This window comes from Candoia aspera, chromosome 3 (genome assembly GCF_035149785.1).
Source record: "Candoia aspera isolate rCanAsp1 chromosome 3, rCanAsp1.hap2, whole genome shotgun sequence".
Taxonomy (NCBI): Eukaryota; Metazoa; Chordata; class Lepidosauria; order Squamata; family Boidae; genus Candoia; species Candoia aspera.
In genome coordinates, this window is record NC_086155.1 from 47,774,855 (window position 1) to 47,802,375 (window position 27,521).

A 27,521-nucleotide genomic window follows, 5' to 3' on the forward strand; every position below is an offset into this window, starting at 1 on the left:
GAGAACTCCTTAATCTCACAACACATGGACAGACTCAACCATAGTTTCAACTGGGAAACTGTGAGCATCCTAACCCAAGCCAAATCCAAAAATGCCAGAGAATTCCTGGAAGCCTGGCACTCAGACAAAGCAGCCATCAACAGACACACAGGGGTAAACAACATTTACATACCATTCAAAAGAGACAATAGAAAAGCCAAAAGACCAATACACTCCCTTGCCAGCAATCAACACCCAGATATGCAAAAATCAACACTAGGATTAACACCAGATGAACCATCAAACAGCACAATACTCCCTAATCAAGGAACTATTAACTCAGGCAATCAACCAAGCAGCAAACAACAGCCCAATCAAAGAACCCCTAATGAGAGAACACCCCCACTACCAACACAAGCAGGGCAAGCCACAGTATATAAACTGAGAGCAAGGCCCTCTCCCTGTTCGCACTGAAGATGTTGCCTAGTCTGGCAATGAAATGCCTGCAAGAAAACAACAAGGTTCAGAGAGCACCAAGGACTCCACGGTTCAACCCTGAGCTACAAATATTTGCTTCCATTGGTACAAAGCCTTCAATGAAAGCAGATGAGTTGCATCTTAATTATCGAAGAAACTTACTGATCTGGCCTGACCTTTTGAAAAAGATTTGGAAAACAGGTGATTGGAGGGCACATCTATCTTCAAGAGGAAAAAGGGGGACCTAGGAACTATAGACCAATCACTCAGCTATCAATGCCTACATGGATGCTTTCTCTTGGATTCCTGCACTGAGTGGCAGGTTGGACTCTGTAATCTAAGAGGTCCTTTCTCTCTTACGGCTGGAACCACACAGTATGTTAGCAGTTAAGAAAACACAACTGCCTCATTCAGGGAACATGCTATGCCCAAAGAATATTGTACTTAGCAAATGCTGAACCACAAACAAGCCCTAGCCTACTCTACTGTTGTGCAAACCAAACCTAACATTCTAAAGACTTAAACCATACAATGACTCTTCCTAAGATGATTCCAATGGATGTAAATGCAGCTGGAAAGCAGTGACCACCAGAGACACTAACTCAATTCCATTCACCACTTTACACAACAGCGTGTACAACAAGGTCTACTCAAAGCCTTTTGGCTTGGTTCCTGTCTAGGTACATCTTCCAGAAGTGTGGCAGATATTGCCTCCCTTTGGCTTGGCTTTACCGCTTTCTCCCCTTCAAGAGTCATTCTAGCAGCCTGCTATTAGTCGCTAACACAGAACTTCATCCACAGAAACAGTCTAGGCTGCATCAGCCGGTTAATTTACCAGCTCTGTACAGAGTTAACAGTGTTAGCCTCTGACCACTTACACTGCCAAATAGATAGATGGGCGACATGCAAATTGTTCAGTACTTTGTGCTCTAGCAAGTGTCTTGTCCTAGGGGACATATAGCAGCACAAAAAGCCTGCTGCTCAGAGCAGCCACTCAACCAAATCTGCCCTGAAGCTGAAACCTGTTCAAACCCATTACTCTTCCATTCCCAGCTGCTGCAGGAATAACCAGTAAGCTTGTCTGCAGTTCAAACTGAGAATAATGGGTTCCGCTTACTGTACTGAATGTGCTCAAAAAGCACAAAGAACTTAATACAGCCCTAGAGCTGCATCAATCTGAAAAGCACAGGAGAAAATGCCTTGCTGACTCTCTGCCAGTAAGGAAGCACTAACCTTTGGTATCCTCACAGTTGTGTTCATCACGGTTAGAAAACTGGCTACAGCAGGCCTCGGCTTCTAGCGGGAAGGAAATGTATTATGGAATGAAGTAATGATGAGAACTGCTATACCAGAATCACTACAGATGAAAGCAGGCAAGTTTCCTCTTCAGTCCTGTGGGTCCAAGTCCTCCTCAGCCAAGCTGCTTGAGGGATGTGCAGCTTCTGCCCAACCCCAGCAAACTCTGTACAGTATTGTCCTTGACATCCTTAGGGCATTTCTCTATGGCAATATGAAGGTAGTCTGGTTCAGAAGCAGCCTATGAAATAAGCCACGCTCCAAGCACTCAACAGGGCATCGCTTCCCATTTCTATTTGAGATGAGTTGTCCTGAGGTTGCAGCACTGAAGCATAGTTAACTGTGGTATCAGCCAGAGATGCAAGACAGTGGGAGGCTGCATCTGTTGACTTCTGGGAAGAACATCACAGCAAGACCACCTTCCTGGTTGCATCCATTAGCCAGGAAAAAAAGAGCAGCTGCAACAAGATTGCTTGTTGCTTCCCCATCTGAAAAAGTGTTTAAATGCCACTTGTCCTTGCACTGTGGAACTGCAACATGCTGTAGATCCCAACCAGCAGACTAAAGGCTGTAGTCTTTTGTGAGTGAGTGAGTGAGTGAGTGAGTGAGAGAGAGAGAGAGAGAGAGAGAGAGAGAGAGAGAGAGAGAATAATTTGGCTGTGATGTAGGATACAAACTGTCAGAATTCAAAACAAAAAGAGGGGTTTTGGCTTTCCCAGTGACTACAGCTGAGATTAGAAGTGGTTATCTTATTAAAAAGTGGGTCAAGACATTCATGCATGCTGTGTGACACTTGGACCACATCCCTATCAGAAAGCAAAGCAGCTTAAGTTCTACCTAGCATGCTCAAGTTGCATATCCCGTCTGGTCTGACCAGCCACCCTTCCATTCAGCATTGAAAGGGGTAACCCAAATCAGCAGCATACACACATCACTTTTGAATCCGTAGGAACTGAGTAAGGTAGATGGGGTCATGGGTCACCATGCGATCATTCCAGCTTTAAGCGGACAAGATTCTTGATTACCCACACTTACAGCAGAGGCCATATTCTACAAAGCAACAATTGCCCTTTGCAGATGTTTAGATTGCCTCATATAGTTAGCACTCTTTTCATCTTCCCATTAATCAGAATTGCAACCCTTCATCTTGCTGCCCTTTATTAATAATATCCCTCCATCAGTGTCTCCAAAGGTCAAGTCATTATCACAGTCTTTCTGATAGTGGGGTCTTCCAAGAACTATAGTTCTACCATTAAATATATATTTATTGATTACAGGAGGGCTCTCATCTTCAAAAATAATCTTGTCTTGTCCTAAGCACAGCAAGTTAATTTTTAAAAAATCTATAAAAGCTTTAACTCCTGCAAAAAGGGTTGCCAAACTCCAATGATGTAGCATCATTTTACTCTTTAACTTTCAAGTCCCATCACAAGCAAATCACAACAGTTGAAGTGACCCATATATGGAATCCTTCATCCCTTCATTTACTCCATTGCAACTGGTGGAATCCCCTCAATGTCCCGACACCTGGAGTTCACCAGCTCCCTGCGGATTTCCAGAGAGATCTGGGAATGGTTGTGAAACTTCAGCAACTCCAAGAGAGCTTCTTTCTGCTCAGAAGATAGGTCCTCTTTGTAGCGCTGGGCAAATGTCAAGAGGCATTGGTGCCACAGGACAGGTAGGGTCCGCTGATCTTTCCGAAATGCTAGGAAGTGAAAAACTAGAGCATCTACAACGCGGAAAGGCAAGGCATATTTCTTGTCAATGAGCAGACGGAGAAAAATGCTGCTGGCACCACTGTATTCCATCTCAGCAATCTTTAGCATAGCAGCCCTGGGACAAGAGGGAGAAAAAAATGGAAATAACACTTGGATGCATGTCCATATAACAATTTGATCATCTGATTGCCAAAATTAAGTGAAGGGTAATCAGGGGGCAAAGCATCGGGAGAGATGGGTGGTGATAGAAATTTGAAAAACAAACAAACAAACAAATAAATAAATAAAATTAAAGGAACTTCCATATACTTCAAATTTGCTTTAAGGAAAAAAACTGGTATTTCTAATATTGAAGGAATTGGGAGAGTTAGAGAAATAACAAATCCAGTCCCTCTCCTCCAAATGCAATGGCCCCAAGCATGGATTTGGCCATGGTGGCTAGGATTATAGTTAAGCCTAACACACAGAGCAAGCACCAAATTGGGGAATGATGAGTAAACCCAACAGGCACTGGCCAAGAGGCAGCTTTGGGTTGTGGTTGAAGTGCTGAATGTACACAATGGCTACAATGTAGATTGCCAGTATCTGTTGCTGATGGTGTTTCTGTGCTTTGGGAGAGGCCTGATTTGTAGAGATAAGAGTCTGAGGCTTTTCTTTTTTTACTTGCTTCTTGCATGGGTATCTGCTATTGTCAGGGCATCGGAGTGGAACCAGTGGAAAAATTGGCAACCCTAGTCCTGGCATGAAGCCATTTTTCCAAAACATTCCAGAAATAACATTATTTTAATAAATATGTCAGTCGTACTACATTCTTGAACCCAAGGGATGAGTAAACAACTAAATACAAGAATATTACAAATCAAGAAAGGATTTTGTAACAGGCTGTTTTCATATTCCCACTGCAGATGCTCAGTCTAGAATAACATCAGAGAACATTCTACAACAAATATATTCTGAAACTTTTTTTTCTCCCAAGACACCAAAATAATTTTTCACCAGCAAGATTTGAGAACCAAGGATACATGGATAAATGGCAAAGGAGGCCCTCCTCCACACACACACACACACATACTCACACAACCATTCCAAGACTATTTTCCTCCCATTCTTAAATTAGCTCAGCCCCCTTACCCTGAATGAAGGACTGGAATAGAGCACTTGGTGAGGATGCTGCCCACAATGATTGCTTCTCTCAGTGTGCATGTTCCAGACTCACACAAAGGGATGAGAATTCCTGGGAGGGAAAGGAAAGGGAGGGGCATAGTCTTTTCTAATGCAACACACACATAAAAACAAAACCCTCATTATCACCAGATTTTTCATGCTTTAAGAACTTGAAACTTCAAGAATTACATTGCCCTTGGGTCAACCTCCTTCTACTGATCTACCACACATAAAAACAAAACCCTCATTATCACCAGATTTTTCATGCTTTAAGAACTTGAAACTTCAAGAATTACATTGCCCTTGGGTCAACCTCCTTCTACTGATCTACCACCTTGTGGTGTGGACCAACTACAGATTCACTGATCTCCACTTTTTGCTGCCAATTGTAGCCAACCTTGGTCTGATCTCCACTAATAATTTCTCTTTATTAACGCCCCTACCGTGCTTCAATCTTTCTTTCTTGAACACTACTTTGCTACCTCATTATTACTTCTCAATGTGCATGGTGCTGTACACGTTACAGAAAATCCATTCCAATCCCGAAGAACTTGTAATACTTCTTGATTGCAGGGTTTCACAAACCACAGCTGCAGTTTGTGCAATTCCAATAGCTTTCAGTGGAACGCACAGAGATCTTCAAAAACTGGTTACAAAACTATGTTTCAATGAGAAAGGATGAGTGCATTATTACATGCACAGCTGAAGAGTAATCATATTAATTGTATTTAATTTTAATTATGTTTAAATGTAAGTTAAATCAAATCAGGTATTTGTCTTCACTACACCACACATTATTGTTTGAAATAATGTATGGCCCTCAGACTAGGAAGAATTGTGTGCCTCCTCTCGTTGTAGCCCCTACCAAATTTCAATTTCTCCTGTCATGTTGTTCTTGCCAACTAGTATTGGTCCATGCCATTTATCCTTAACCACGTAACTGTGCAGCTTTACACCTTTGGTCGCTACCTCCTCTTAGCTTGCATGACAAAAAGCATTAACCCTAAGGTTTAACCTGAGGTCTTCTATTAGACTGCAGAGGGAGATCAGGAAAGCAAGATCCCATCACCTCTGCAAAAAAACCCTCCTCCATCAGGTTCCTTCTTCTGTCATCTGTTGCTTGGCAGAAGCCATTCAGTGAGGCTGCAGTGGAGGAAGTCAGCCTCTCCCCTGATCCAGCTGACAATGCAGCAACAGTTCCTCTTCCTTTGGACTGCTTCTTTTCAGCTAGTTGGAATTAAGGACTCAAAACAGAGATGGGTGCCCCCATCCCACAACTCCCTTGATGTTAGATTATAATCCTAAAGAAAGAGCTTTGCCTCATTGAATTGGAATCTGTCAGAATCTTTTCTTGTTGTTGCTAAACTGGCACTCTGATATAAAAACAATTAATTTACAGTAGCAGGGGAACAAATACTGTCCGACAAGCAAAAACAGAACAAAGGCAAACACGTATTTCAGATCAAAATGGAACGCCTAGCTGATATGTCCTATTATACTGCCTTCTTTTAGTAAGTTTTTTACAGGAACAACAGTAGCAGTGAGGTATGAGAGAATAAATCTGAAGCAAATGCTTGTAAGATGAGAACACTAGCAATGTGTCTTCTAGCTGATGCTAAAAAACTAAGAATTGCTTGACAATTTTATATTTAAATTACCATCCAATTCTAATCAACTCACCTTTGAACCATGCCCCAGGTTTGAACAAGGCCTTCTTCAGTGCCATATAAAGATGGAAATTGAGGCGTTTATATTCAGCAATATCATCTCTGATTCGTGGGAGGAGCACGAGATTGTAGAACCTCTGGGCCATCCGCTCTTTAAGGTTAGAAGAAAAAATTCTAGAAGGGGTAATAAAAGCATGGCAGGAAGGAGAGAAGGTAAAAAAGGAAACACCCCAGTTGGGAAAACTAGGTAAGTGAAGATCAAATGTCTTATAATATAGTACAAATATCATTTCAGTATCCTTACAATGTCTCTTCCATTAATGCTAGAATATCTTAATAAACATTTTATACTACCATCAGTCTTCAGGCCAGTTCACACACACACACACAAAAGGCAAAATAAAATAAAATAACAAAAAATCCATTTTAATGAGAATAAAGGCCACATAAAAACCAGATCTTAACACCTCTACATCTCATAAAATTCTCACAACTATCCCCAACAAGACAATTATTTTGAAACTTAATAAAATTCTTATAAAAAAATAAATCTTTGCAGAGGCCTTAATGTTCAAAAGAAGGAATGTACAAAACTGACTGATTCAGGAATGGAACGTTCCAGGGAATCCCAGAACTTCTGTTCCACTTCCAGGCCATGCTGAACCTCCTCCAGGCTGTGCCATTTTTGGTCGGTTCACAAAGGTTCACAAGGTTTCTGGAAGCAAATCCTTCAAACCAGAAATGGTTGAAAATGTCAGATATAATATGCTAGTCGAGACAAGCCTGTGAGAAGGAATATAGAGTGTCCCTAAACTGTGCCCCTATGGTGGCTTTCCTCCTGATCCATATACGTGTAGTGCAAGAAAAAAAAATTAATTCAACACTGCATGTTTTCCTTGACAAAGAAGTCCATACAGGATCTACTGAAGTGGTTATAAGTTTCTTTTAAGAGAGCATTATGCCCAGCAATAACATTCAGAAGCACAGAGAAGCCAACTACAGTACTAGGGTACCTGGAAAATGTGCAAATACTAACAATAAATAATTATACCCCAATATCCCACACTTAAAAAACTGAAAAGAGTGCCTTTGGATTTTAAATAGTTTAAATAGCCTCTTCCACTTCTATATTTCATCAAACACAAGTTTCATTTGTATGTTGAAACTGTCACTTTGAATGTGTCCAGCTCAGAAAGGAGCTAAAAGCAATGAATGAAAGGCAGCATGGCAGCATTATTTACAGCAGAATCCCACCTTGTTGCCTGGTACATGGCAGCTGCTGTCCATGTCTCTGGCTCTGTGATATAAAGCATCTGCTCCCAATTGGATAACGCTGGGACGATCTTGAAGGCTTTGGGCAATTTTCCACTTCTGTATTTTGACAACACCTTTAGAAACATTTTGAAGTGATTATTGTATGATACAGATAGGCAGCATTCCTTAATTCCAAGCTGTATTTACTGTTTATTTATTTATTTATTTTATTTATTAATAAAATTTATCACCACCCATCTCCCAAAAGGGACGCTGGGCGGTTTACAATAAAACATAAATAAAAATATAAAACTGTAATACACAATAAAATAAATATAATAAAAACCTTGATGGCTGGAAGTTCTTTATGATTTGCAAGCAGAGCAGGGTCCTTCTAAGAAACTAACCATCCCCAGGAATGGCTACTCTCTCTCCCGCCCCAGGCATAATTACAGAACCAGGTCTTTAGCTGTTTCTTAAACAGCTGTTTACTGTTTCCTGTTCACAAAGTCTTGTAGAAAAAATATATATTAGGGATCTTTCACTGATATTACTCTAATTTTTTCATATATCAGCAATGGTTGTGCTAACTCATCAGCATCAAAAACATTCCTAATTAACAGCTATAATATATTGAAGTGTAGCAGTAGTCATGAACACCACACAATGTATTTTTTCTCAACCCTCCTGTAGTACTGCTTTGGCAGAAGACCAAGATAATGGCTGTACTAGAAGGTTTTTTCAGCAATTAGCTCCATATGCACAACCATTTACATATATGATGTACAAAGACATACAGAGCATTACACTTACTTCTTTGACACCTTTGTAGACTTCTAGGACACGAGGATTAAGCTGTGGCATAGGTCGGCCAGATACTTCTGACATCACTGTCTCTACCTCCGTCTGTTTTTCTGTTAGCTTCTCCATGATAATGTCTGCTAAGGTGCGCCTAATGGGTGCCAAAAGAGGGGAAATGGAGCAGATAACTAATCCAGCCCCTTATTAGCAAATTAAGCAGGAGAGGCAGCATTAAGGGTGATTCCTAATCTGACTTCTAATACAGCAGAAGAAAATTTCACAGGTGGCCCTTCACTGTACCCTGCCTGTGATTATTCAATTCAGAAGATTATGGTAAAAATAAGCAACTTGAAGGTGGCAACATCTTTACTTATATTATCATGTAATACTGCTGTCCAATCTCTTTGAAAAAGACAAACTTATTGGTTTACATTCAGTGGCACAAGTTCTATGAGAGATCTACAGCTGCCAGTGGAGGGATTCCTCCTTTGTTCTCCCATACAGTCCCAAGCCTTCTTCAGAGCAGATTTGGGGTGCATGCAATGGCTACAGTGGGAAGAGAACAAGCAATGTATACACATTAAATGCAGTCCACAGCTGATGAATATGTTGTACTTTTCAAAATGCCAATTGCCTAGCTCCTCATATATCCACATACTATTTATTCCACAAATGTTAAAGATGAATATATTGAAAAAGTTATATTACAGAAAAAAAGTTATGCCAGCAAGAAATGCTACCTTAAATCTATGTTGTCCAAAGATCTTTAGCATGCTGTAACTAGAATATTAAAATAAAAAAGAAATTCTAAGGGATGTAAGCCATATAATATTTTCTGTGTGTTTCAAACGTGTAAAGATAGTACCATTTTGGAATATATACACAATGTTACACAAAACAATTTAGATTTGAACCTCAAGATTCTAAATGCAATGTGCTCTATCCAATAATTAAAGCACCATCTGCTGGTTAAAACAACAAGAGCAACAAGAAAAGAAAGGCGTAAGAATTATGTCTCATTGCTTACCGTAGCATTGGTTTCCCCATCCCCTAAGGAAATCATGCAGAAGCATTAGTGACAGAACATCCCCAACCCTGTAAGACCTGCACCCGTAGGTCAATCGCTCCTGGAGGCTCCTGAATAGATGAACCTTTCTGAGATAGGCTGAAGCTGCTTAGACTCATTAGGAGAGACTGACATGTGGAGAAACTGGCATTCTGATGCGTGCCATTTGAACTGTCATGTCTGGGTGCAATGGAGAAGCTCCTGTCGTGGGTATGAATAAAAACTGGCCCACAGCAGAATTCCTACACGTGAATTTATGAGATACGCTAGTGACATAAAATCTGCCCATCTCCTGCACCTACTTATATGAGGAATTATAACTTGAGTATTCTCTATGCAGAAAGGGAAATGAAAACTTCCTTTGTCTTGACAAGGGCTTCTGAATGAAACAGCGACTATGTAGCATGGCGCTACTGCCAAGCTGGACCAGGGCTTGCCCAGTGATGGGAAGCAAATTAGTTAGCTGTCTAAACATGGCAGGGATCTTATTTACAGTTATTAGAAAGATTTAAAGTAGACAAAAGAGTTTATGGTTTTGAACACTGTAAGATTGAGTTTGAAACAGAATTGTGTACAAATGATGAACATGTAATTGCTAAAATGTATAAACTTTCATTGAAATTTGAAACCAAAGAACAAGTGAATGTATGATAAAGTGGGCTAAACATTTTGGTTATAATATACAGAGGGAACAATGGGAAAATATGTGGTTAAAAGGACTGAAATTTATACTACGCTATAACCTTAAAAAGAATTTTTATGAAATGATGTACTGTTGGTATATGTCACCAGAAAAAATTGTCTAGAATGTATAAAGGCACTTCAAATTGGAAACATGAACAACAAGAAGGGACATTTTATCATGTTTGGTGGACGTGTAAAAAGGCTAGAAAATTTTGGATTCAAATACACACACTGATTCAGAGAATTTTAAAGATTAATATACAATTGACACCAGAGATTTTTGTTTTGGGATTGATAGACAAACAGTAGGGAAAAAAGTCATGGGACTTTGGTTTTGTATATGATAATTGCAGTGAGATTATCATATGCACAAAGATGGAAAGATCTGGCATTACTCACAATGGAGAAATGGTTGGTGAAGATGATGGAACTTGCTGAGATGGCTAAACTGACTTCTTTGATCAGAGGAAAGACAATAGCTACATTTATTGCTGACTGGAAACCTTTTATGGACTTTTTGCATAAAATAGACAAAAATGAACTTACAATTTGTGGTTTTGATGATTAGAAATGACAGATTATAGAAAGAAGAGAGTTACATTGTAACCATAGAGTAAGAGGTAAATTTATAATTGTACCTATAACAGCTGTAAAGAAGATCAGAAGCCACTTCTTTGTATCTTTTTTCTTTCTTTTCTATTTTTCCTTTCCTTTTTTCCTTTCTTGCACTTTTAGCTTTCTCTTTGATTTCTTTCTTTTTCTTACTTTATATTAGTTTGTATTAGTTTTTATCTTCCTTTTTACATTTTTTAAATAAAATTACATATTAAAAAATAAACATGGCAGGGATGGATGCCCCTATTGCAAGGAAGGATCGTTACTGGTAATAATAGTCAATATTCCCTATCCAGTATCTGCCCAGTAAATATTCCCATGCAGAAGGTGCAGCTACATGGGTTCAGAACCAGCTTTGCAACATTAGCTCCGTAAAGCACCACTCCGAACATGAGAAGTGCTCCTATCTCATGTCATGCGCATAAGACTGCTGATAAGCATACGTACTCAGAACAAAGCATGAATGAAGAACAAATAAGTAATACTACTCCAACTGTGTACTGTTTTTTTTTTTGGTGGTAGTGGTGGTGGTGAAAAAAGCAGCTCCTAGACCAGTTCACAGACCAGATAAGTCAAACTGTCTTTTCATCTTCATTCGGTCTTGTTATGCATTTGCTCACATTCTATTTTAAAATCATAATTAAATATGATTTAATTATGTCACGGTTTGAAAGCCTATTGTGTTTTGTCTCTCTACTCTCTTTCAGTTTTTTTTTTTCCTTTTACATTATTGTGACTTTGAGTTGGTGTGATGGATTTTGGAACTTCTCATATAAGCACAATGGACAGTTTTGCAACTTTTAGCAGCACTAAATAGGCACACAGGCCTTGCTCCTCATTTTGCAGCTGATGAAATAAAAGGGGCTGAGAAAGGGAATAAAAGTCATGGTAAAATCTAGAAAAATTCAAAGTACCTGGACCCATGAGCACCTAAACAATTCAAAGAGTTTCATAATCCTGCCCACAGTGTTACCACAAATGTAACTTCTACTAGTCAGAGAAATGAGGCATAACACATTCATATGTATGGCACAATTGGGTATATACAGAACACTGCAGCAGAGATAAAGGAAACAAACATGAGAGATAATTAGATGGAATTTCTCCTCTTCTATACCAGTATTGTGTTCTTTCTCCATTTTTTGCCTAATGACAGCAACAAAAGAAAATGCAGAAATGAATTTATCCTACAGGTTACTATAATATCAGTATTTGATCATTTGACTTACCTCATTGGTGGGTTCTTGCTCATGAACATTTCAATGGCTTTTTCATCATCTGGATTTACAGTCATCTCTTCACAATACTGTTCCTTCTCCATGGCTCCACCTGCCCCCAGCAATGGGCACTCATCATCCTCTGCATCTGAATCTCCATCCTTTGAGGTAGGTCCTGCAAAAGAAAGGAGTAAATATTTTAGAGGAAGCAACTTCTTTAGATGACAGTAAATCCTTGATTTAAAGGACTAAAGTGGGGGAAGGGGTATCTCTTACAGCAGAATGACCATTAAATCCCAATAGCCTTCTATAAACGTCTATCTTATCTGTTATGCATACATAAATTGGAATGGGATTTTATACATGCATATTGATGCAAATCCACTAAACTAGTCTTTAAATGGAGGGTTTACTGTACTTGTGTGGCACAGAGTGGTAGGCAGCAGTATTGCAACCAAAACTCTCCCTATGACCTGAGTTCAGTCCCAGCGGAAGCTGGATTCTCGGGTAGCCGGCTCAGGTCGACTCAGCCTTCCATCCTTCCGAGGTCGGTAAAATGAGTACCCAGCTTGCTGGGGAAGGTGACAACTGGGGAAGGCAATGGCAAACCACCCCGCTCTATAGTCTGCCAAGAAAACATCAGGGAAGTGGCATCCCCCCAAAGGGTCAGATATGACTCCTTGCACAGGGAACCTTTCACTTTTTCACCTTACTGTACTTACCTAATGATTAACTGATTATGTGCCATCAAACCGGTGTTGACTCTTAGTGACCACATAGATTTTCTCCATGATGATCTGCCTCTAACCTGGTCCTTCAAGTCTTATATATATTACAGTATTATATCTTATCGTATAAATATGTAATAGCAGCAGCTAAAAAAATCAGCCATGAACTAGATGCCAAGAAAACAATGTTACATCAAATTTTCATTTACCCAATCAGATCACTGCCTTGGATTGAGAAAATAAGAGATATAGGTAATAGCAGAAAGATTTCCCATTTCTAGCACTAATCTAACCATCCTACTAAAACTGAAAACTGCCCAGGAATTATGGTCAGACTCTGAAACTTAACTCCAGCCTCCCACCAAATGCATGGATCAACTGATGGTGTCTGTAAGAAGCAAACAACGATTTTGACTATTTTCAGTCTGGGCTGGGACTTGGTTTTAGAACCTAGCCAGTTCCGGTTTTCCTGACAGATAAATCTCCTGTGCAAGAGGCGGATCCAACTCCTGCTTGATCTCTCAGTGCCTTCTCATATTCTTGGTTGGGGGCCCTGGCTGCTGTAATTGAGAGATTTATCTTGCAGTTACTCATAAGCAGGCCTTCGACGGGTAGCCTTCCACAATGGCGTCCTCCTGAAATCCAGGAGGCCTATACTAATTACAACTTTTAGACACCTACTGAAGATTTATCCGTTCACCCTGGCTTTCCCTGCGTAAACTTTATGGATAACTCCTTTTACTAATTTATTGCACTTTATTACTCTGTTTTAATCATTTTTATTGTTTTCGGTAAACAGCAGAAAAAGCGTTCTTTAAAAAACACGTGTCTATCCGAACACCTTTGGCTGGGCACGAAAATACCTTGTTCCATCTTTCTGCTGCTTTGCTCCAGCCACAAGCTTCCTAGACACACTCACCCAGGACCGTCGTCTTCTTTCTGGGCTCGTGGCTCCTACCGGCGCCGTGCTCGGCCTCCAGTTCCTCTTGCTGGATGCGAGCCTGCTCCAAGATCCGCCGGGAGAGCTTCTCGTCCACATACTCGTCCTCCTCTTCTCCCCCACCACCGTCCTTCCGGGCCTGGCCGCGTCGCTTGACCCTCGTGACGGGCTTCACGGCATCGCTCTGAGCGATCTGCTCTGCCAAGGGGACGCCCGCCGCCGCCGCCCCACCGGAGCCTCTCGGCCGCTTCGCCTTGGGCATGATCACCACCGACAGAGCACGCAGCCCCGGGAAGAGGAAGGGCCGCCCACACGCATGCGTTCCGTGTGCCTAGTCCGGGCGCAGAGCTATGGCTGTATGTAGAGGTGGATCTTCTCTGGATGCAAACTGAACGGAGGTCTGGAAACTTTTTAAGACCTCTCCGAGGGACAGAAGTGGCAATTTCCTGCTTTTTCTTTGAAACTCGGGTTTTCGTTGTTATCTTCGCTTGACCTTTTTAAGAATAGCACTGCATGTGTTATTTCAACGCAGATGCCATGCTTTGTCTCAGGGGAAAGAAGGCGTGCGGCTGGACGGGAGCGTGCTTTGCAATGGCCTTTCGCGTAGCCTTTGGCATGTCGAGAGTTTAGATGAAGCTGCATGAAACTCTGCAGTGTACTGTACCTTTATTGCAAATTGAGAGTAGGCAGAATTACACGCGATCAACCGAAAACTATTGATAATTCCTGTCGCCACCACTGAAAGCAGAAACTAGCCTTCCGAATCAATCTAAAATTACAAGTTTGTATTTGAAACAGCCCACTTGATGAGAGCCGGTAGCAAAGCCCTTCCTCCACCTCCGTGCTCACTTCATCAAAGGCGCAAATAGCCTAGTTTGTCTTTTGCGCGATCCTTAGAGTACAGTACTGTAATTGAAATTGCCCGAGATATAGTTAAAATAGCCAAAATGATACTTGCAACGCAGAAAGGTAAACGAAAGGCAGTTTAATCTGCACATTAAAGCCGAAATAGGAATCCACCGGTCTCCAGATTCTCTGAATTACAGTTCCCAACAGCCCAACCTGAAACGACTAAACTGAGGGATGCCGGGAGTTGTAGTTCAACAACCCATGGGGAGGAACAAATCCTCTTCGCTTGCTTTAAAGTTTGCATTCCCTTCGCCTCCACCAAAAGCAACGCGCGCATGCCACACGTTTGGGACAGCTGGTGCATTGAGGCAATAGCCTACGTTATCGGCTTTTACATCACTTTGGTCAATGTGTTATTATCGCAAACGCAAAGGCGTTCTTCTCTTTATGCGACAACCCTTGCAGTCTTACCAGGGTGCGTTTCTTGTAGAGCTAAGTGGGATTGATTCTGCGTAAAGACGCACAAAGAGCGGACGGGGTTTACTCAGCAGGATAAACTGCTTCGAACGCCACGAGAGCGGTTCGGATTGGGAGCGTCCCGGGTCGCTACAGTGGTCATTCGGCTACGTCACTTCCTCCTTGGTTTCTTCTGCAGGAGGCGAGCGCGAAGAAGGTGAGGTGCCTTGCTGGTCTGGTCGGGCGGTTGTTGCACGCAGCTCCCCCGGCAAACAGTTGCTGCACGCTTAACAAACCTAGAGGAAGCGAGTCCGAGGAGCGGGCGCTCGTGCTGCAGGAACTGACTCAGTCGCACGTGGAGGCCGTTGCAAACATGGGCGTCACCTGGTAAGATGTTTTGATGTTTCGGAGCTGATACTGTAGTGAAACGCTTGGGCTTGAGCGCTTGCGGTGCGGCAGAATCTGAGGATGAGTCCGGACAAGGTTGGCGCCTAACAGCTGAAAGAAGATCTGGAACTGTAACATATTTGTATTTAACACAGCCACCGCAAGTGGCAAGAGAGGCCATAGAATGGCCTGAGTAGCTGCAGACGCTTTTAAGAGGCTTTTCGTGCGGCGGGTGGGGGGCAAAGCTGATTTTTTTTATCCGCTTGCTGTCAAGGAGGTATTTATAACGCAGCCACCTGGCGAGATGCACTGGACTACAACAACCATTACCCTCAGTCTGCCTGATTATAGGAGAAGGTGGGGATCATTGCCCAAGACATGCGGAGAGCGCCAGGTTGCCATAGATCGCGAGACCGGAGAAGAGACGCGGCTGACATGGAAAAAAAAGATTGCCGAAAGCCTCAGGCTCCGTTGTGTTCGGCTGTTGGGTCATGCTTTTGACTGCGGCGGTGGCCGGGTATTTACAGCAACGGCTCACCCATGGCCTTTTGAGTTGCTAGTGCGACAGCACGGCTATGAATCCATTCCGTTATGCGACTTGAGCCAATCTTAAAAAACCGTGTTCATTGTGGTGGTGATGGATTTCCTTCGTGTTCCGGTTTTTTCCCTATGAGCGTTTACACCTCCAGAAATAGAATCATGACCCTACATTTAAGCTTATTCTATCAAATCAAAGCTTTATACTATATCTGAACCACTCCTTGAAGTTACTCCAGTTACAGAGAGAAATAAGTCTTATGTGCTAAATGTTTGCTTAATATGTTTTACTAAGCCATCTGAATCTAAAATAGCAACAGGAAAAAATAAATTTATTTAATTTTAATTTTATATAGGATGTTGCTCAAAAGTGAAACCATAAAACTAATAATATACTTGGAAAGGAACCTGTTTAATGATTTTGTGTAACAATTTATTAGTAAATTTCCTGTAAATGACTGAGATTGTAGGCTTCATGGTTTTCAGTTTTGTTCAGCATCAAACATAAATTTTATCTTTATTTTTTTAGAAAAGGATTTGGGCAATGACAGACTCCATGAGTATGAGGCTATGCTTGAGATGTCATTTATATTTAATAGGGGAAAGTATTGACAGCTTAAGGAGACAAAGACTACAGTCATATGCAGTCTTTGCCAGTTTGCTCTGTGTCTTAATGTTCTATCTGAAGGGATCACAGGTCAAATGATGGCTTACCTTGCACTTTAATTTTGGCTCCTTGTATTGTCAGGACTTGGATGGGAAGTAGCTGCACTTTGGGAGTGCACTATGAGAGCCTTGTGTGGCGCAGAGTGGTAGGCGGCAGAATTGCAACCAAAACTCTCCCCATGACCCAAGTTCAATCCCAGCGGAAGTGGGTTCTCGGGTAGCCAGCTCAGGTCGACTCAGCCTTCCATCCTTCTGAGGCCGGTAAAATGAGTACCCAGCTTGCTGGGGAAGGTGACGACTGGGGAAGGCAATGGCAAACCACCCCGCTATAGTCTGCCAAGAAAACGTTGTGAAAGCAGCATCCCCACAAAGGGTCAGACATGACTCGGTGCTTGCACAGGGGACCTTTCACCTTTTCTTTTTTTGGATTGATTTCATAACGAGGTCTTTCTAGCCACAGTGTGTCTTCTTCCTCTTCTTCAATTCACTCTCCCACTGATGTTCCAGGAAAGGAGTGAACAGCGACACAAAAAACATAGCAGTGGCTCTGATCATATTTGGGCCACTGTGGCTTTTTAATACAGTGTGAAACCAGAAAATGTTATTGGCTAGTCGCTGCCGGAGCGCAGGGAAAAATGGCTGCTAACAGGCAAAATAGGATTATCCTGGTTTATCTGTTGTTGGACATAGAATATCTTCCTCTAGTTAGTGCCAGACAGTGAATGGGCTATTGCAATATACAGGCAGTCTTGTCATTTGATGCAAAGACAGGATATTAATTTAACAAATTTTGAAGGATCGTCACTTTTTTTTCACACATCACTTTTATAAGGAGAAAAGTTAACTCGCAGAAAGGAGAAAGAGTCTAAATGTACAATTTCCCCTCCTCCGTGTTATAATTAGCACACATTATATAGAATTAAAGAAGACCTGAGTATGGACACTCCATTTCTCACACTTTTCTTATTTCCTTGTCTCTTTGTGTGTTGTTATCTCCCATAGCATTAACATTTAAGTTTCTTGGAGGCAGAGATCTGATTTTGAGGTGTGCGTTTGTTTTTTATAGTTAAAAAGTCATATTTCTTGTGCTAGTGTATCTCAGATGCCAGTAGCAGAGGGGAAAAGTGTTCAGCAAACAGTTGAAATCTTAACAAGAAAACTGGAGCTACTTGGAGCAGAAAAGCAAGGAACATTTTGTGTAGATTGTGAAACCTACCACACTGCAGCCTCCACAATGGGCAGTCAAGGTGAGCTTTTTCTGTCTACAAAAATTGGTGCATTCAGATCCTTCTAGTACATTTCCATTCTTTAATTGAAAATGTCAGCATTTAGATGCATCTCAGGAAGTAACTCTGTATCCAACATTTTCTGTAAAGTAACTTTTATCAAATCCATTGTCACGGTGTTAATTTTGCTTGATATTTAGTTTGCTCAGTTGGATAAGGAGTAGGGTGAAAGTTTATATGTCCTGACCATGCAATCAAACCATCATGCAAATAGTAACTTTTGGACATAAATAGAGGCATTAACCTTGTCTTAATGTATTAATCATGAACTAATGAGGTATAAAGAAGCATGTTGGAAATCTAGAGTCTCAATGTGCATATTTTATCATGACACAATCTGTCCTGTTGGCTGTTCCATTAATTTGGATACTTTGATAAAGTATTAAAGTTTCTCTGTTTTATTTTTTTATTTTTTACCTCAGTTATATGAAGATGGCATACTACTCGCTTTTAGGGGATAGGAAAAGCTAATAGTTTAACAGCAATCTTGGTATCTGACAGCAATGCTGCAGATTTCTAGAGCACAAAAACATGTTTGTCTGCTCAAATGCACCTAGTCATTATCTAGCTTTCTTACCTGGTTGTCAGAAAGGAATTATTTGCTATATATCTTGGAATTGTAGTTGATTACAAACAGTAGCAGGTGTGGTTGAAAAAGTCAATCTCAGTTTTAGGCTGCATCAATAGAAGTGTAGTTTCCAAATGACAGGAATAGTTCCATCCTATTTTACATTGATCAGCAGACTCCACCTTGTCTTATTATATCCAGTTATGGGTACATGTTATGGGTACATATCACACATGTTTCCATTTGACAGACTCCTTCCCAAAGAAGAGCAGTGAGGATCACTGGGTCTGGAAACGAAGTCTTACAAGGAGAGATTAAGGGAACTGATTAAATATCCCTTGAGAAACAGAGACTGAGGATGGAGTATAATACCACTCCAAAGATATCTGAAAATATGCCTCAGAGAAGAAGGCCATGATCATGTTAGCATGCAGAAAATGAAATTATCTTAAGTTACAAAAACTAAAATTCTCTTTGAATATTAGGAAAAACTTCCAAATGGTAAGAGTAACAGTGGAACGGGTTACCAGCTCTTCTCTAGAGGCACTGAAGAATCTAAATAAGCTTTTGTTGGGAATGCTTTAATTTGGATTTCTGAACAGAGCAGGGATTGAACTCCTAAATGTCCCCTTATAACTAGAATGCTATATTATTAGTGCTTTTCAGAACTAATTACGTGTTTTCATCCTGTTATTTATGTAAATAAATATGCTTTCCTTTTTGGTAAAATTTTGATTTAAAGGTTGCCTTCCATGTGTTCAGTAGAGCAAACTGAGATAGAGGAATAAATAACCTAATTTGTATAAGATGTGAAACACTGCAATCTTAAAAACACTTATTTAGGGAGTGTTTTCTTGGCCTGTGCTAGAATGGATAGGTAGATAGTATTTTAGCTGGTTCTGGATGCTGGCTGGAAGGAAATTCATATGACAGGACGAAATATTCTATTTAAACATTCATTTATGTGGCTGGCCACAGAATGTGCTGCTGCTGCAACTGAAAGCTAGCTTTGCTTAGGCCTAACCTAAAAGTTCACAGCCCAGAAAATCCCGTTTTTTCCCCAAGTCAGCTGGAAGCAAGCTTTATGCTTGTTTGAAAGACACATCTCTCACATTTACGGCTGAAATCCTATCATCTGGAAGTAAATCCTTAGTGCATGAAGTCTCTTCTATGTTTTGTTAACATATCTTCCTTTCCTGTGTTGTAATTTTAAGCCCTGCAGATATTTACTATGGTTACTGTGCAGTGATAATCCCTGTCAGTTTCCATTTTCAGGCATCTTAAAGTAGGCAAAACCACTAGAATTATCAGTGTCAAGAAGACTTCAGTTCCATGCAAAACAGCTGAGTCAAATAAGTAATACTTTTTTTGAATTGAGTAAAGTAAGTCAATTGCTACTTGAAAATTCTACATTAGAATGTAGGTAAATGTTCCTCTATCTCAGGATAGTGTTTCTTTTAGCTGAATAACATTACTACATTTTACTTAAATAAGCACAACTTTTATGGAGAATGAATAACATAAAGGTTCTGTAATAAAATCAAGTGTTTTGAAAGAGGGACAAAGATGTAACATGTTACATATTTTCAGGTTTCTAAGAGAGAAGGAATAGTCTTCTTGAAGTGAAAATCATGCTGCTCTTGTTTCAGGACAGGCTGCCAAACTGATGTACGTGATGCACAATTCCGAATATCCCCTCAGCTGCTTTGCTCTCTTTGAAAATGGTCCATGCCTCATAGCAGATGCCAACTTCGACATCCTTATGGTGAAACTGAAAGGCTTCTTTCAAAACGCCAAAGGGAACAAAATAGAGAGCCGAGGCACTCGGTACCAGTATTGTGATTTTTTGGTGAAGGTTGGCACAGTCACCATGGGGCCCAGCGCCCGTGGAATATCTGTTGAGGTAAGGGTGGCCTGAAATAAATAAATATAAACAATGCTGAGCCTGGACTGGAAATGTTGAGCTTTTCATTTTTCTCAGAGGCTTGTTAAATCTAACACTTGATTAATATCTAGAGTATTAGCAGCTTTTTATTTGAGATCATATCCTGAATGTGTCAACAAGCTGCATGCATAGCCTAATTGGTGAGAGGTGGCCAACAGTATGTTGGCTTACATGGTAATCTCTAGATTAGAGATCCTAGCTTGGGGTAAAACTGGACTTTGCTGCCTTGTGGCAAACTGGCCAAAATGTTCAAAACTGACCAAGTGTGCCTTAGCATTAGCAGGGAATGCTTAATGTAGCATAGATATAACTAAGGCTGGTAACTTACCTACTACTCTAACTTACTATGAAGAGTTATGTAAGAGCCAACATTGGCAAAAGTCATCACCAGACTACGAAAGTTGACCAGACTAAGAGAAAGTGAAAGGATGTTATAAATGTGAGCAAAGTTGGTCTGATCTTGTGGAGTAGAATAGATGAATGCATGCATGGAAATGAAGGTGTAGGTTTAATTGTAATGAAAACTGTCTAGAATCTAGGATTCAGGTGACTTAAGTCAGTAAATAAATAATCAGGGTGGAGCTAAATATATGTCAAAAATTATGATTTTCTCTCATGTAGATAGTTTTAGATGCAAATGAAAATAGAAATTCATGGTTGGTGATAGTTGAATGCTAATAATGGAAGAACCAGGGACGAATTTGGGGAAATTGTAACATTCCAAATGAATGGGAACCAGGGGAAAAGTTATTTCACTGGGTGACTTGACTGGATGGGTAGAAAAATGAGATGAAAGAGTACAGAAAAAAATAGTGGGCCATTTAGATACCCAAGAATGAATGAACATGTTTAATAAATATCTGCTTCAAAAAAGGTCCATTTCAAATATATGATTTAAGTCTATTTATGCATACACAAAGAAAAGGAATGGATTGAAAAACATGATCAATTTAATTGTTTATAATGAAAAATTGAAATAATTATTGAAGGATACAAAGGCGATGAGAGATTCTGAATATGGGACAGACCATTCTTTGGTAGCATTAAGAGTGGATCTTGGGAAAAGACAGGCATCAAAGTAGAGGAAAAAGTGAAAGAACTGAGTGTAGTAGAATGACTGCAGGAAGAACAAGTAGAAATCCTGTATGAAAAAGTATTAATTTTTCAATAGGATGAATGGAAACTGTATGGAAGGATAGAAGATGTAGAAGCTTCTTCAAACAGAGTGAAAAGAATGTTATTAAATACCGCAAGAAGAGAGCAGAGCTACACTAATAGAAAGCATGAGAAAGAATGCATGGTGGAATGAAGGCTATGGATGCAAAAAATGTATATAAGAGAATGGTTGCTGCAAAAAAAAAAGGATGATGGAAAGATATTGTATAATGTGTCTAGATAAAAAAATAACTGCAAAGTATATAGTTGAAGCGCAAGAAACAGTTAAGATCTTAAAAAGTAGAGAAAACAAAGAGCAATTTTGATAAAAATAAAAGCATTGTTTTGGATGTAGGGAAGAAGGGTAAAGGAGGAGCCTCCAGAATGAATGGAACTTAAAATAAAAGTGATGAAGTGATTTCAGATGAAACCAAGTGAGAGAATGATGGCAAGGATGTTTTAGAGATTATCAGACTTTGGGCACATTATGTGAAGACCTAGCTCTGTAGAGAAGTCTACAATATAATTCTAGGAAAGGTGGAAGGAAAAAGAAGAGGATGACCAGCAGCAAGGTGGATAGATTCAATTACAGCAGCAATGGGTGCAGTGTTGGAAGACCTGAAGGAACAGGTTGGGGACAGATTGTCCTAGAGAAAATCTGTATATGTGGTTGCTAAGTCAGTATTCTTCATCAGTCTATATAAACTATTGAGTGAATAGCTGTGAATGATTCACAGAAAGTAAAATATGTGTTATGTCCTCTTGTTTCATGTATTTATGGATAACTGTATAAGGAATGCTAATGATGATATTAGGGATATATTGACTGGGGTCATGAATGTGCATCTATTTTGATTACAAACAATGCCATGTTGTTACTTAAGAACTAAATGGTTTGTAGCAAGTGTTAAATACATTGTATGATGCCATGAGTATGTATCTGAATGTACCAAAGACCAACATAGTTATGCTTGAGAGGAAAAATGAACAAGTTCAAGTTATACAATTAGCAAAAAAAACAAAACTAGAGCAAGTAGATGAACTAGTGTCTTTTGTTAGAATGCTTAGGACAGTTTGGCAGCCTGTCCTGAAACAAGAGCAGCATGATTTTCACTTCAAGAAGACTATTCCTTCTCTCTTAGAAACCTGAAAATATGTAACATCTGTTACACCTTTGTCCCTCTTTCAAAACACTTGATTTTATTACAGAACCTTTATGTTATTCATTCTCCATAAAAGTTGTGCTTATGTAAGTAAAATGTAGTAATATTATTCAGCTAAAAGAAACACTATCCTGAGATAGAGGAACATTTACCTACATTCTAACGTGTGAATAAATTTCAAGATACGTTGGTAGAGAGGTACTGGATAGTATAGGCCTGTTGCAAGGAATGAATATTTGTGAAAGAACTGATGCTTTTTATAATGGTTCTGTAGATAATTTTTAAAACTTGCTATAAGTCATTTTATAAGGTACATAGTTGTAATATTTTGAATCTTATCTGCCAGAAAGTCCTGTATTTGTTTTAGGAATATACTATCATACCACAGCAATATGCTGCTTGCCCAAATTTAAACATAACTAGAACTTGAGAACATCTGTGTGAATATTCCTTTTTCCCTCAAGCTTTCTGTTTAATTGTTGTTAGCTGTGGAGCTCATGATGCTTGGTCCATGATTTAAATCTTTTTTTTGTTGTTGTCAGGTGGAATATTGTCCATGTGTGGTAGCCACTGACTGTTGGAACCTTGTAATGGAATTCATGCAGAGCTTTATGGGAAACCATGTCCCTGGAATCCCTTCTGTGTTCAGTAACAAGCATGACAGCATCTACAGTCCAGCTGACACGATAGTTCAATACATGGAACTTTTCAACAAAATTCGCAAGCAGCAGCAGGTGCCCGTTGCAGGTATCAGATGAGGAAAGTTTCAGAAAATGTTTTTCAAGTGAGCAACTACTTTGTTGAATAGCATGTTCCAACACAATATTCCAGATGGCAGTTGTTACCCATCAAAACTATGTTGTAAATGTGTTCTTGTTGAAGGATGAATGCCATCTCATATCAGACTCTCAGGAATGCGTGCCATAGTTACTTCGCCTTCGTTTTAGATTTAGGGAAGCTAGGAGTAATTGAAACCAATATCTGTGCGGTTATACATAGGTTAAATTTTATGTTAATGAAAGCATGGAATCTGGATACTCTAAATATTTTAATATTACTTCTGTTGAAATAATTTTACCAGTAGTCCATAGGTTATGGAAGCATTCCAAGAACCCTTGTATAAGCTGATTTTCATATGCATCAGATTGCATACACCCATGAAAATGGCAGCTGATTTTTGTGTATGCACAAAACTGCAGCCATAATTCTTCTTCTTTCTTACATAACAGTTACAAGTCATGGCTTATCTAAGGTAGGGAATGCCTATATTTTCACATATTATGGATTCTGCAGATGTTATTTCTCTGAAGTTTTACTTGGCCAAAAAATGTAACATGTCTTTTTGAATTAACATATACAAGAAAATACCCTAATTTAAAGTTCTTGGCCTCCTACAACCTTTATGAATCTGTGAGAGGGTTATCATATTTGAGTGGTAGGATACTATCATTGAAATTGAAGGCTTTAAATTTTGTACCTTCTGATTTTGAAAGTATATGTCACAGAAGAGGGGAAAGTTCTGTGTATTCAAATTCAGTAAGAATGAGACTTTGGCCAAATTATTATAACTTAAAACATTTGTCTAAGATGATGTCTAAAACTCTGCAAGGTATAGATATGTAGGTTCTCAAAATTATTAAAGAAGTTGACTATAAAATACCTGTCACTGTATTTTTCTGTCTAGTAGGGATTGTTGTTTAGTTTGCATTTTGCTCCTGCAAAACCTTTTTGTTAGTTTCCACATGAAGATCCTAATCTTTCCAAATTAAAAAGCTACAAAAAAGCTCTTTTCTGATTTATTTAGTCCAAATCTTGGTAAGTAATTACTTAACTGACTCTGTAACTGTCTCCTTACAGTAATCTCTCCATGTACTCTGCTCTGCTCGTATATTGATTTTATGCTATTCTATGCAAGAAAAACAGACTTTGGGTTTCAATAAGAGAGCCTAAATAATAATGAAAAAGAACATGCTAATGTTCAGTACTAGAAATTCCCTTCCTTGTACAGAGATAACCACAGCCTTAAAAAAAAAGTTGCTAATAATCACTTGGACCAAGGGGCTTAGGGATGTTTTTGCTAATGGGGGCGCTGGCCAGCAATGATACCTAGTAGTACATCTTAAAGATCATTGAAATGTATCTGTTCTCTAACCCTAATGTAGTCTAGGTAATAGTATGATTAAAAGTTATCTAAGTGTTTTTGTTCTCTTAACTCTAATGTAGCATGGGTAGTAGTATCGTTTAAGAAAGAAGTTTTAGTTCACTGTTGCAGGATAGAGGAAAAAATCAGGCACTTCTGTATTTGTAGAATGGCTAAGGATATGGTTGAGCCAAGCTTCAGAATATAGTTTACCCTAGAGATTACCTTAAATCCAGCATTGGGACTATCACATCAATTCCACACACACCTAACAACTTAGTTGTGAAAAAAATATATTCCAGTAACTGATTCTTATTCTTGTCCATATAAAGATTCTGATATGAATTTAAATGCAAACTGAGCTTTCTGTTTCTTTGCTGTTTAATTTACAGAACTAAGGGACAAATATATTTGGAAAGAAAGATTCAGTCTTTCTATTCTAAACAAGTCATAAACATGTAAACTTCATTAGGATTTTATATAGATAACTTTTTATTCAACATGCACCAACATTAATTAAAATTAAATCTGTTGGTAGTCAGAATCTGTATATGTCAAAGTAGTGACTGTTATTTTGTAAGTCTGATTTTGGATTGTAATAACTTGTATCTGTCTATGTATAATAAGCGTTCTGCTGAAAGAGAAAGTAAACATTTATTTGAAGTTTTGGTTTTATGCTCAAACACTGCAGCCGTTACTTATATTTGATCTATTAATGTTCTTCTATTGGAAAACATTAAAACTATATGGAAGTAAAAATTGTGATCAATATTCATTGGTTCAAAACAAATTTTGCCTAAATTATTCATGACATATGTTTTTTATTGGTGAGCAACTGTCATTGCTTAAGTCTGTATATCAAAATGTTAAAGTACTTAGAAATGCTTCTCAGTATTTTTAACCTTGTTCATTGGCTATGAGCCCAGAAAGATTTGACAAATTGATTCATAATATGTGCAGAAAATTGTCTGTACTGTAACTAAATGAGTAATTTTAACATAAAATTGAATCTGATCCATGCACTATATCTAACTTTAATATGTTGTGACTTTTATGGTTGCTGATGAACTGCAGGGAATAGACTGAAGGCTCAGGCCTTTGGGTTGTTGATATTGTGCCTTTAAAGGAGTTAAATATTTGTTCTAAATGTGTTTACATGGAAGTAAGACATTAAATGTCACAGAGTGAAGAATGAGACTTAGGTTTACATAGAGCTTGGTTTTTGTCTTTCCAGCCAGGCTGTCTTTGTAAATAAAAGTCATGCTCTTCATATTTATCATGACTTGGACTCTACCTTTGACAATTCAGTATGTAGAGGTATCCAGAGTACTATTTTATTAGATTGTTTTGGATGGGTTTTAAGACATGAGGATGTAGACAAGCTTTGCTCAGCTACCTACCTATTTGATCCTTGGTCCTAATGGCTTATTAGATCTAGTTAGAAGGGGGAGCTTAACTGGGTCAGGAGATTTTTTTAAAAATCCTTATAAGAAGGAATCATTGCATCATCATCAAAGACTGTAATGTGATGGGGGGAATGGACCTAGAAACTTGTGGTCAGCATTCCCTTTCTGGATAAGGTGTTAAGCAAATGGTGGCTGATCAAATCCAGACAATCTTCGATGAAAGAGGTTTATTATATTTCAGTCAGAATTCAGCCTGGCTTTAACCACTGAAATTGCTCAGGTCACCAGCCTTCTCAGCAGTTTTCAGTACCGCCAGACCACAGTATCCTTTTGGAAAGGTGTGAGTAGAACTATTTTAGTTAATTCTGCTCATACTTACTGATTGGGAAGGTGGCGTTCAAATGCAGGGTTGTTTTATCCCCCATCTGTATAACATCTACATCCATGTTTCTCAATTTTGTGGCAACTTCCAGAAGTGTGGACTTCTACTCTCAGAATTCCCCAGCCAGCATGGCCATTGCAGAGAATCCTAAGCTGAAATTAGTGGTCACATATCTGACCATGACTGGGAAATACTTACCTATAAAATTGCTGGGCACATTCCAAGATTTAGAATAAAATGCCTTCAGTATGCTGACGACATGCCACTCTGTCTCCTTTCTTTTCATCTGTTCCAGAGGAAGTTTTAAAATACTTAATCAGTGTTTGGTTGTGGTAATACACTGGATGTAGGTCAACAAACTGAAACTTAACTGGACAAGGCGGTGATACTAGTAGATGGTTGATATGTCTGAATGGTGTTTGATCTGTTCTGGAAAAGGTTCTATGTCCCCTAAAGTATCAAGTTTGTGTTCTGGGATGCTTCTAGAGTCCCTCAGTCATTACAGGAACAAGTATACTCTAGCACAGAAGAGCTTTTTGCATTTATGATCCTACTTGGATAGAGGTCTCATTTTAATAATCCACACCCTGGTAACTTCCAGTCTGGACTATTGCAATGCACTATATGTGAGGCTGCCATTGAAGAGAGTTTGGAAACTTCATTCTAAAACCTGCTGGAACTGGATGCTATTGTTGAAATTCAGCTTGGCATGCACTGTTTGCTACACCTATGAAGGGCAATAGATGCAGAGATAGCAAGCAGAGGGATGCTTCCTTTCATCTTAAAATCTTACATCTTGTATCTAGGTGTAACATTCTATTGATTAGAATAATAGTCTCAAGACTGTCACTTCCTTCCTCTCTCAGTTCAGTCCCCTTTTTCTTCTGACTCTGACCTGTGCACATCAAATTCTCACCTGATTTGTTCTCTCTCTGTGATGGAGGAGAGCACAGTACAGGTTCTTCGCTGTAGACA

The 27,521-nt window shown here is 39.4% G+C and overlaps 3 protein-coding genes across 6 annotated transcripts in view; 2 read left to right on the top strand and 1 right to left on the bottom strand.

The window, feature by feature from the left end:
• The first annotated feature begins 529 nt into the window (after window positions 1-529).
• LOC134493210 (uncharacterized) overlaps window positions 530-27,521 on the top strand; it is a 156,079-nt gene continuing 129,087 nt past the window's right edge. Inside the window, exon 1 of the mRNA XM_063297582.1 lies at window positions 530-561. The gene's annotated coding sequence lies outside the window, so the exon portion shown is untranslated. The remainder of the gene's footprint in view (window positions 562-27,521) is intronic.
• Window positions 2,997-13,912, bottom strand: BYSL (bystin like). Its single transcript, XM_063297572.1, has 7 exons — window positions 13,586-13,912; window positions 11,951-12,113; window positions 8,369-8,507; window positions 7,556-7,689; window positions 6,315-6,475; window positions 4,602-4,704; window positions 2,997-3,585 (listed from the first exon to the last, which is right to left on the bottom strand). The coding sequence occupies exons 1-7, from the start codon at window positions 13,866-13,868 to the stop codon at window positions 3,237-3,239; spliced, it is 1,332 nt and encodes a 443-aa protein (XP_063153642.1). The 5' UTR covers window positions 13,869-13,912; the 3' UTR covers window positions 2,997-3,236.
• On the top strand, window positions 15,154-26,804 carry MED20 (mediator complex subunit 20). 4 transcript variants are annotated; one of them, XM_063297574.1, is made up of 4 exons: window positions 15,154-15,298; window positions 17,594-17,748; window positions 20,005-20,258; window positions 23,161-26,804. In XM_063297574.1, exons 1-4 carry the CDS (start codon window positions 15,285-15,287, stop codon window positions 23,374-23,376), a joined length of 639 nt encoding a protein of 212 aa, XP_063153644.1. In that variant the 5' UTR covers window positions 15,154-15,284; the 3' UTR covers window positions 23,377-26,804. The 4 variants fall into 4 exon arrangements, with proteins under 4 accessions (XP_063153644.1, XP_063153646.1, XP_063153643.1 ...); XM_063297576.1 differs by lacking the exon at window positions 15,154-15,298 and adding an exon at window positions 15,303-15,394; XM_063297573.1 differs by lacking the exon at window positions 15,154-15,298 and adding an exon at window positions 15,451-15,655.

What these genes read in the sequence shown, in the direction of transcription:
- MED20 (XM_063297573.1), top strand. Translation starts at nt 15,603, where the DNA reads ATGCACTGGACTACAACAACCATTACCCTCAGTCTGCCTGATTATAGG. An exon ending in CTGCCTGATTATAGGAGAAG is followed by an intron (nt 15,656 to 17,593) that starts GTGGGGATCATT and finishes TTCTTGTGCTAG; the next exon opens with TGTATCTCAGATGCCAGTAG. An exon ending in CCCGTGGAATATCTGTTGAG is followed by an intron (nt 20,259 to 23,160) that starts GTAAGGGTGGCC and finishes TGTTGTTGTCAG; the next exon opens with GTGGAATATTGTCCATGTGT.
- BYSL (XM_063297572.1), bottom strand. Translation starts at nt 13,868, where the DNA reads ATGCCCAAGGCGAAGCGGCCGAGAGGCTCCGGTGGGGCGGCGGCGGCG. An exon ending in AGCAAGAACCCACCAATGAG is followed by an intron (nt 8,508 to 11,950) that starts GTAAGTCAAATG and finishes GGCACCCATTAG; the next exon opens with GCGCACCTTAGCAGACATTA. An exon ending in ATTCCAGTCCTTCATTCAGG is followed by an intron (nt 3,586 to 4,601) that starts GTAAGGGGGCTG and finishes CTCTTGTCCCAG; the next exon opens with GGCTGCTATGCTAAAGATTG.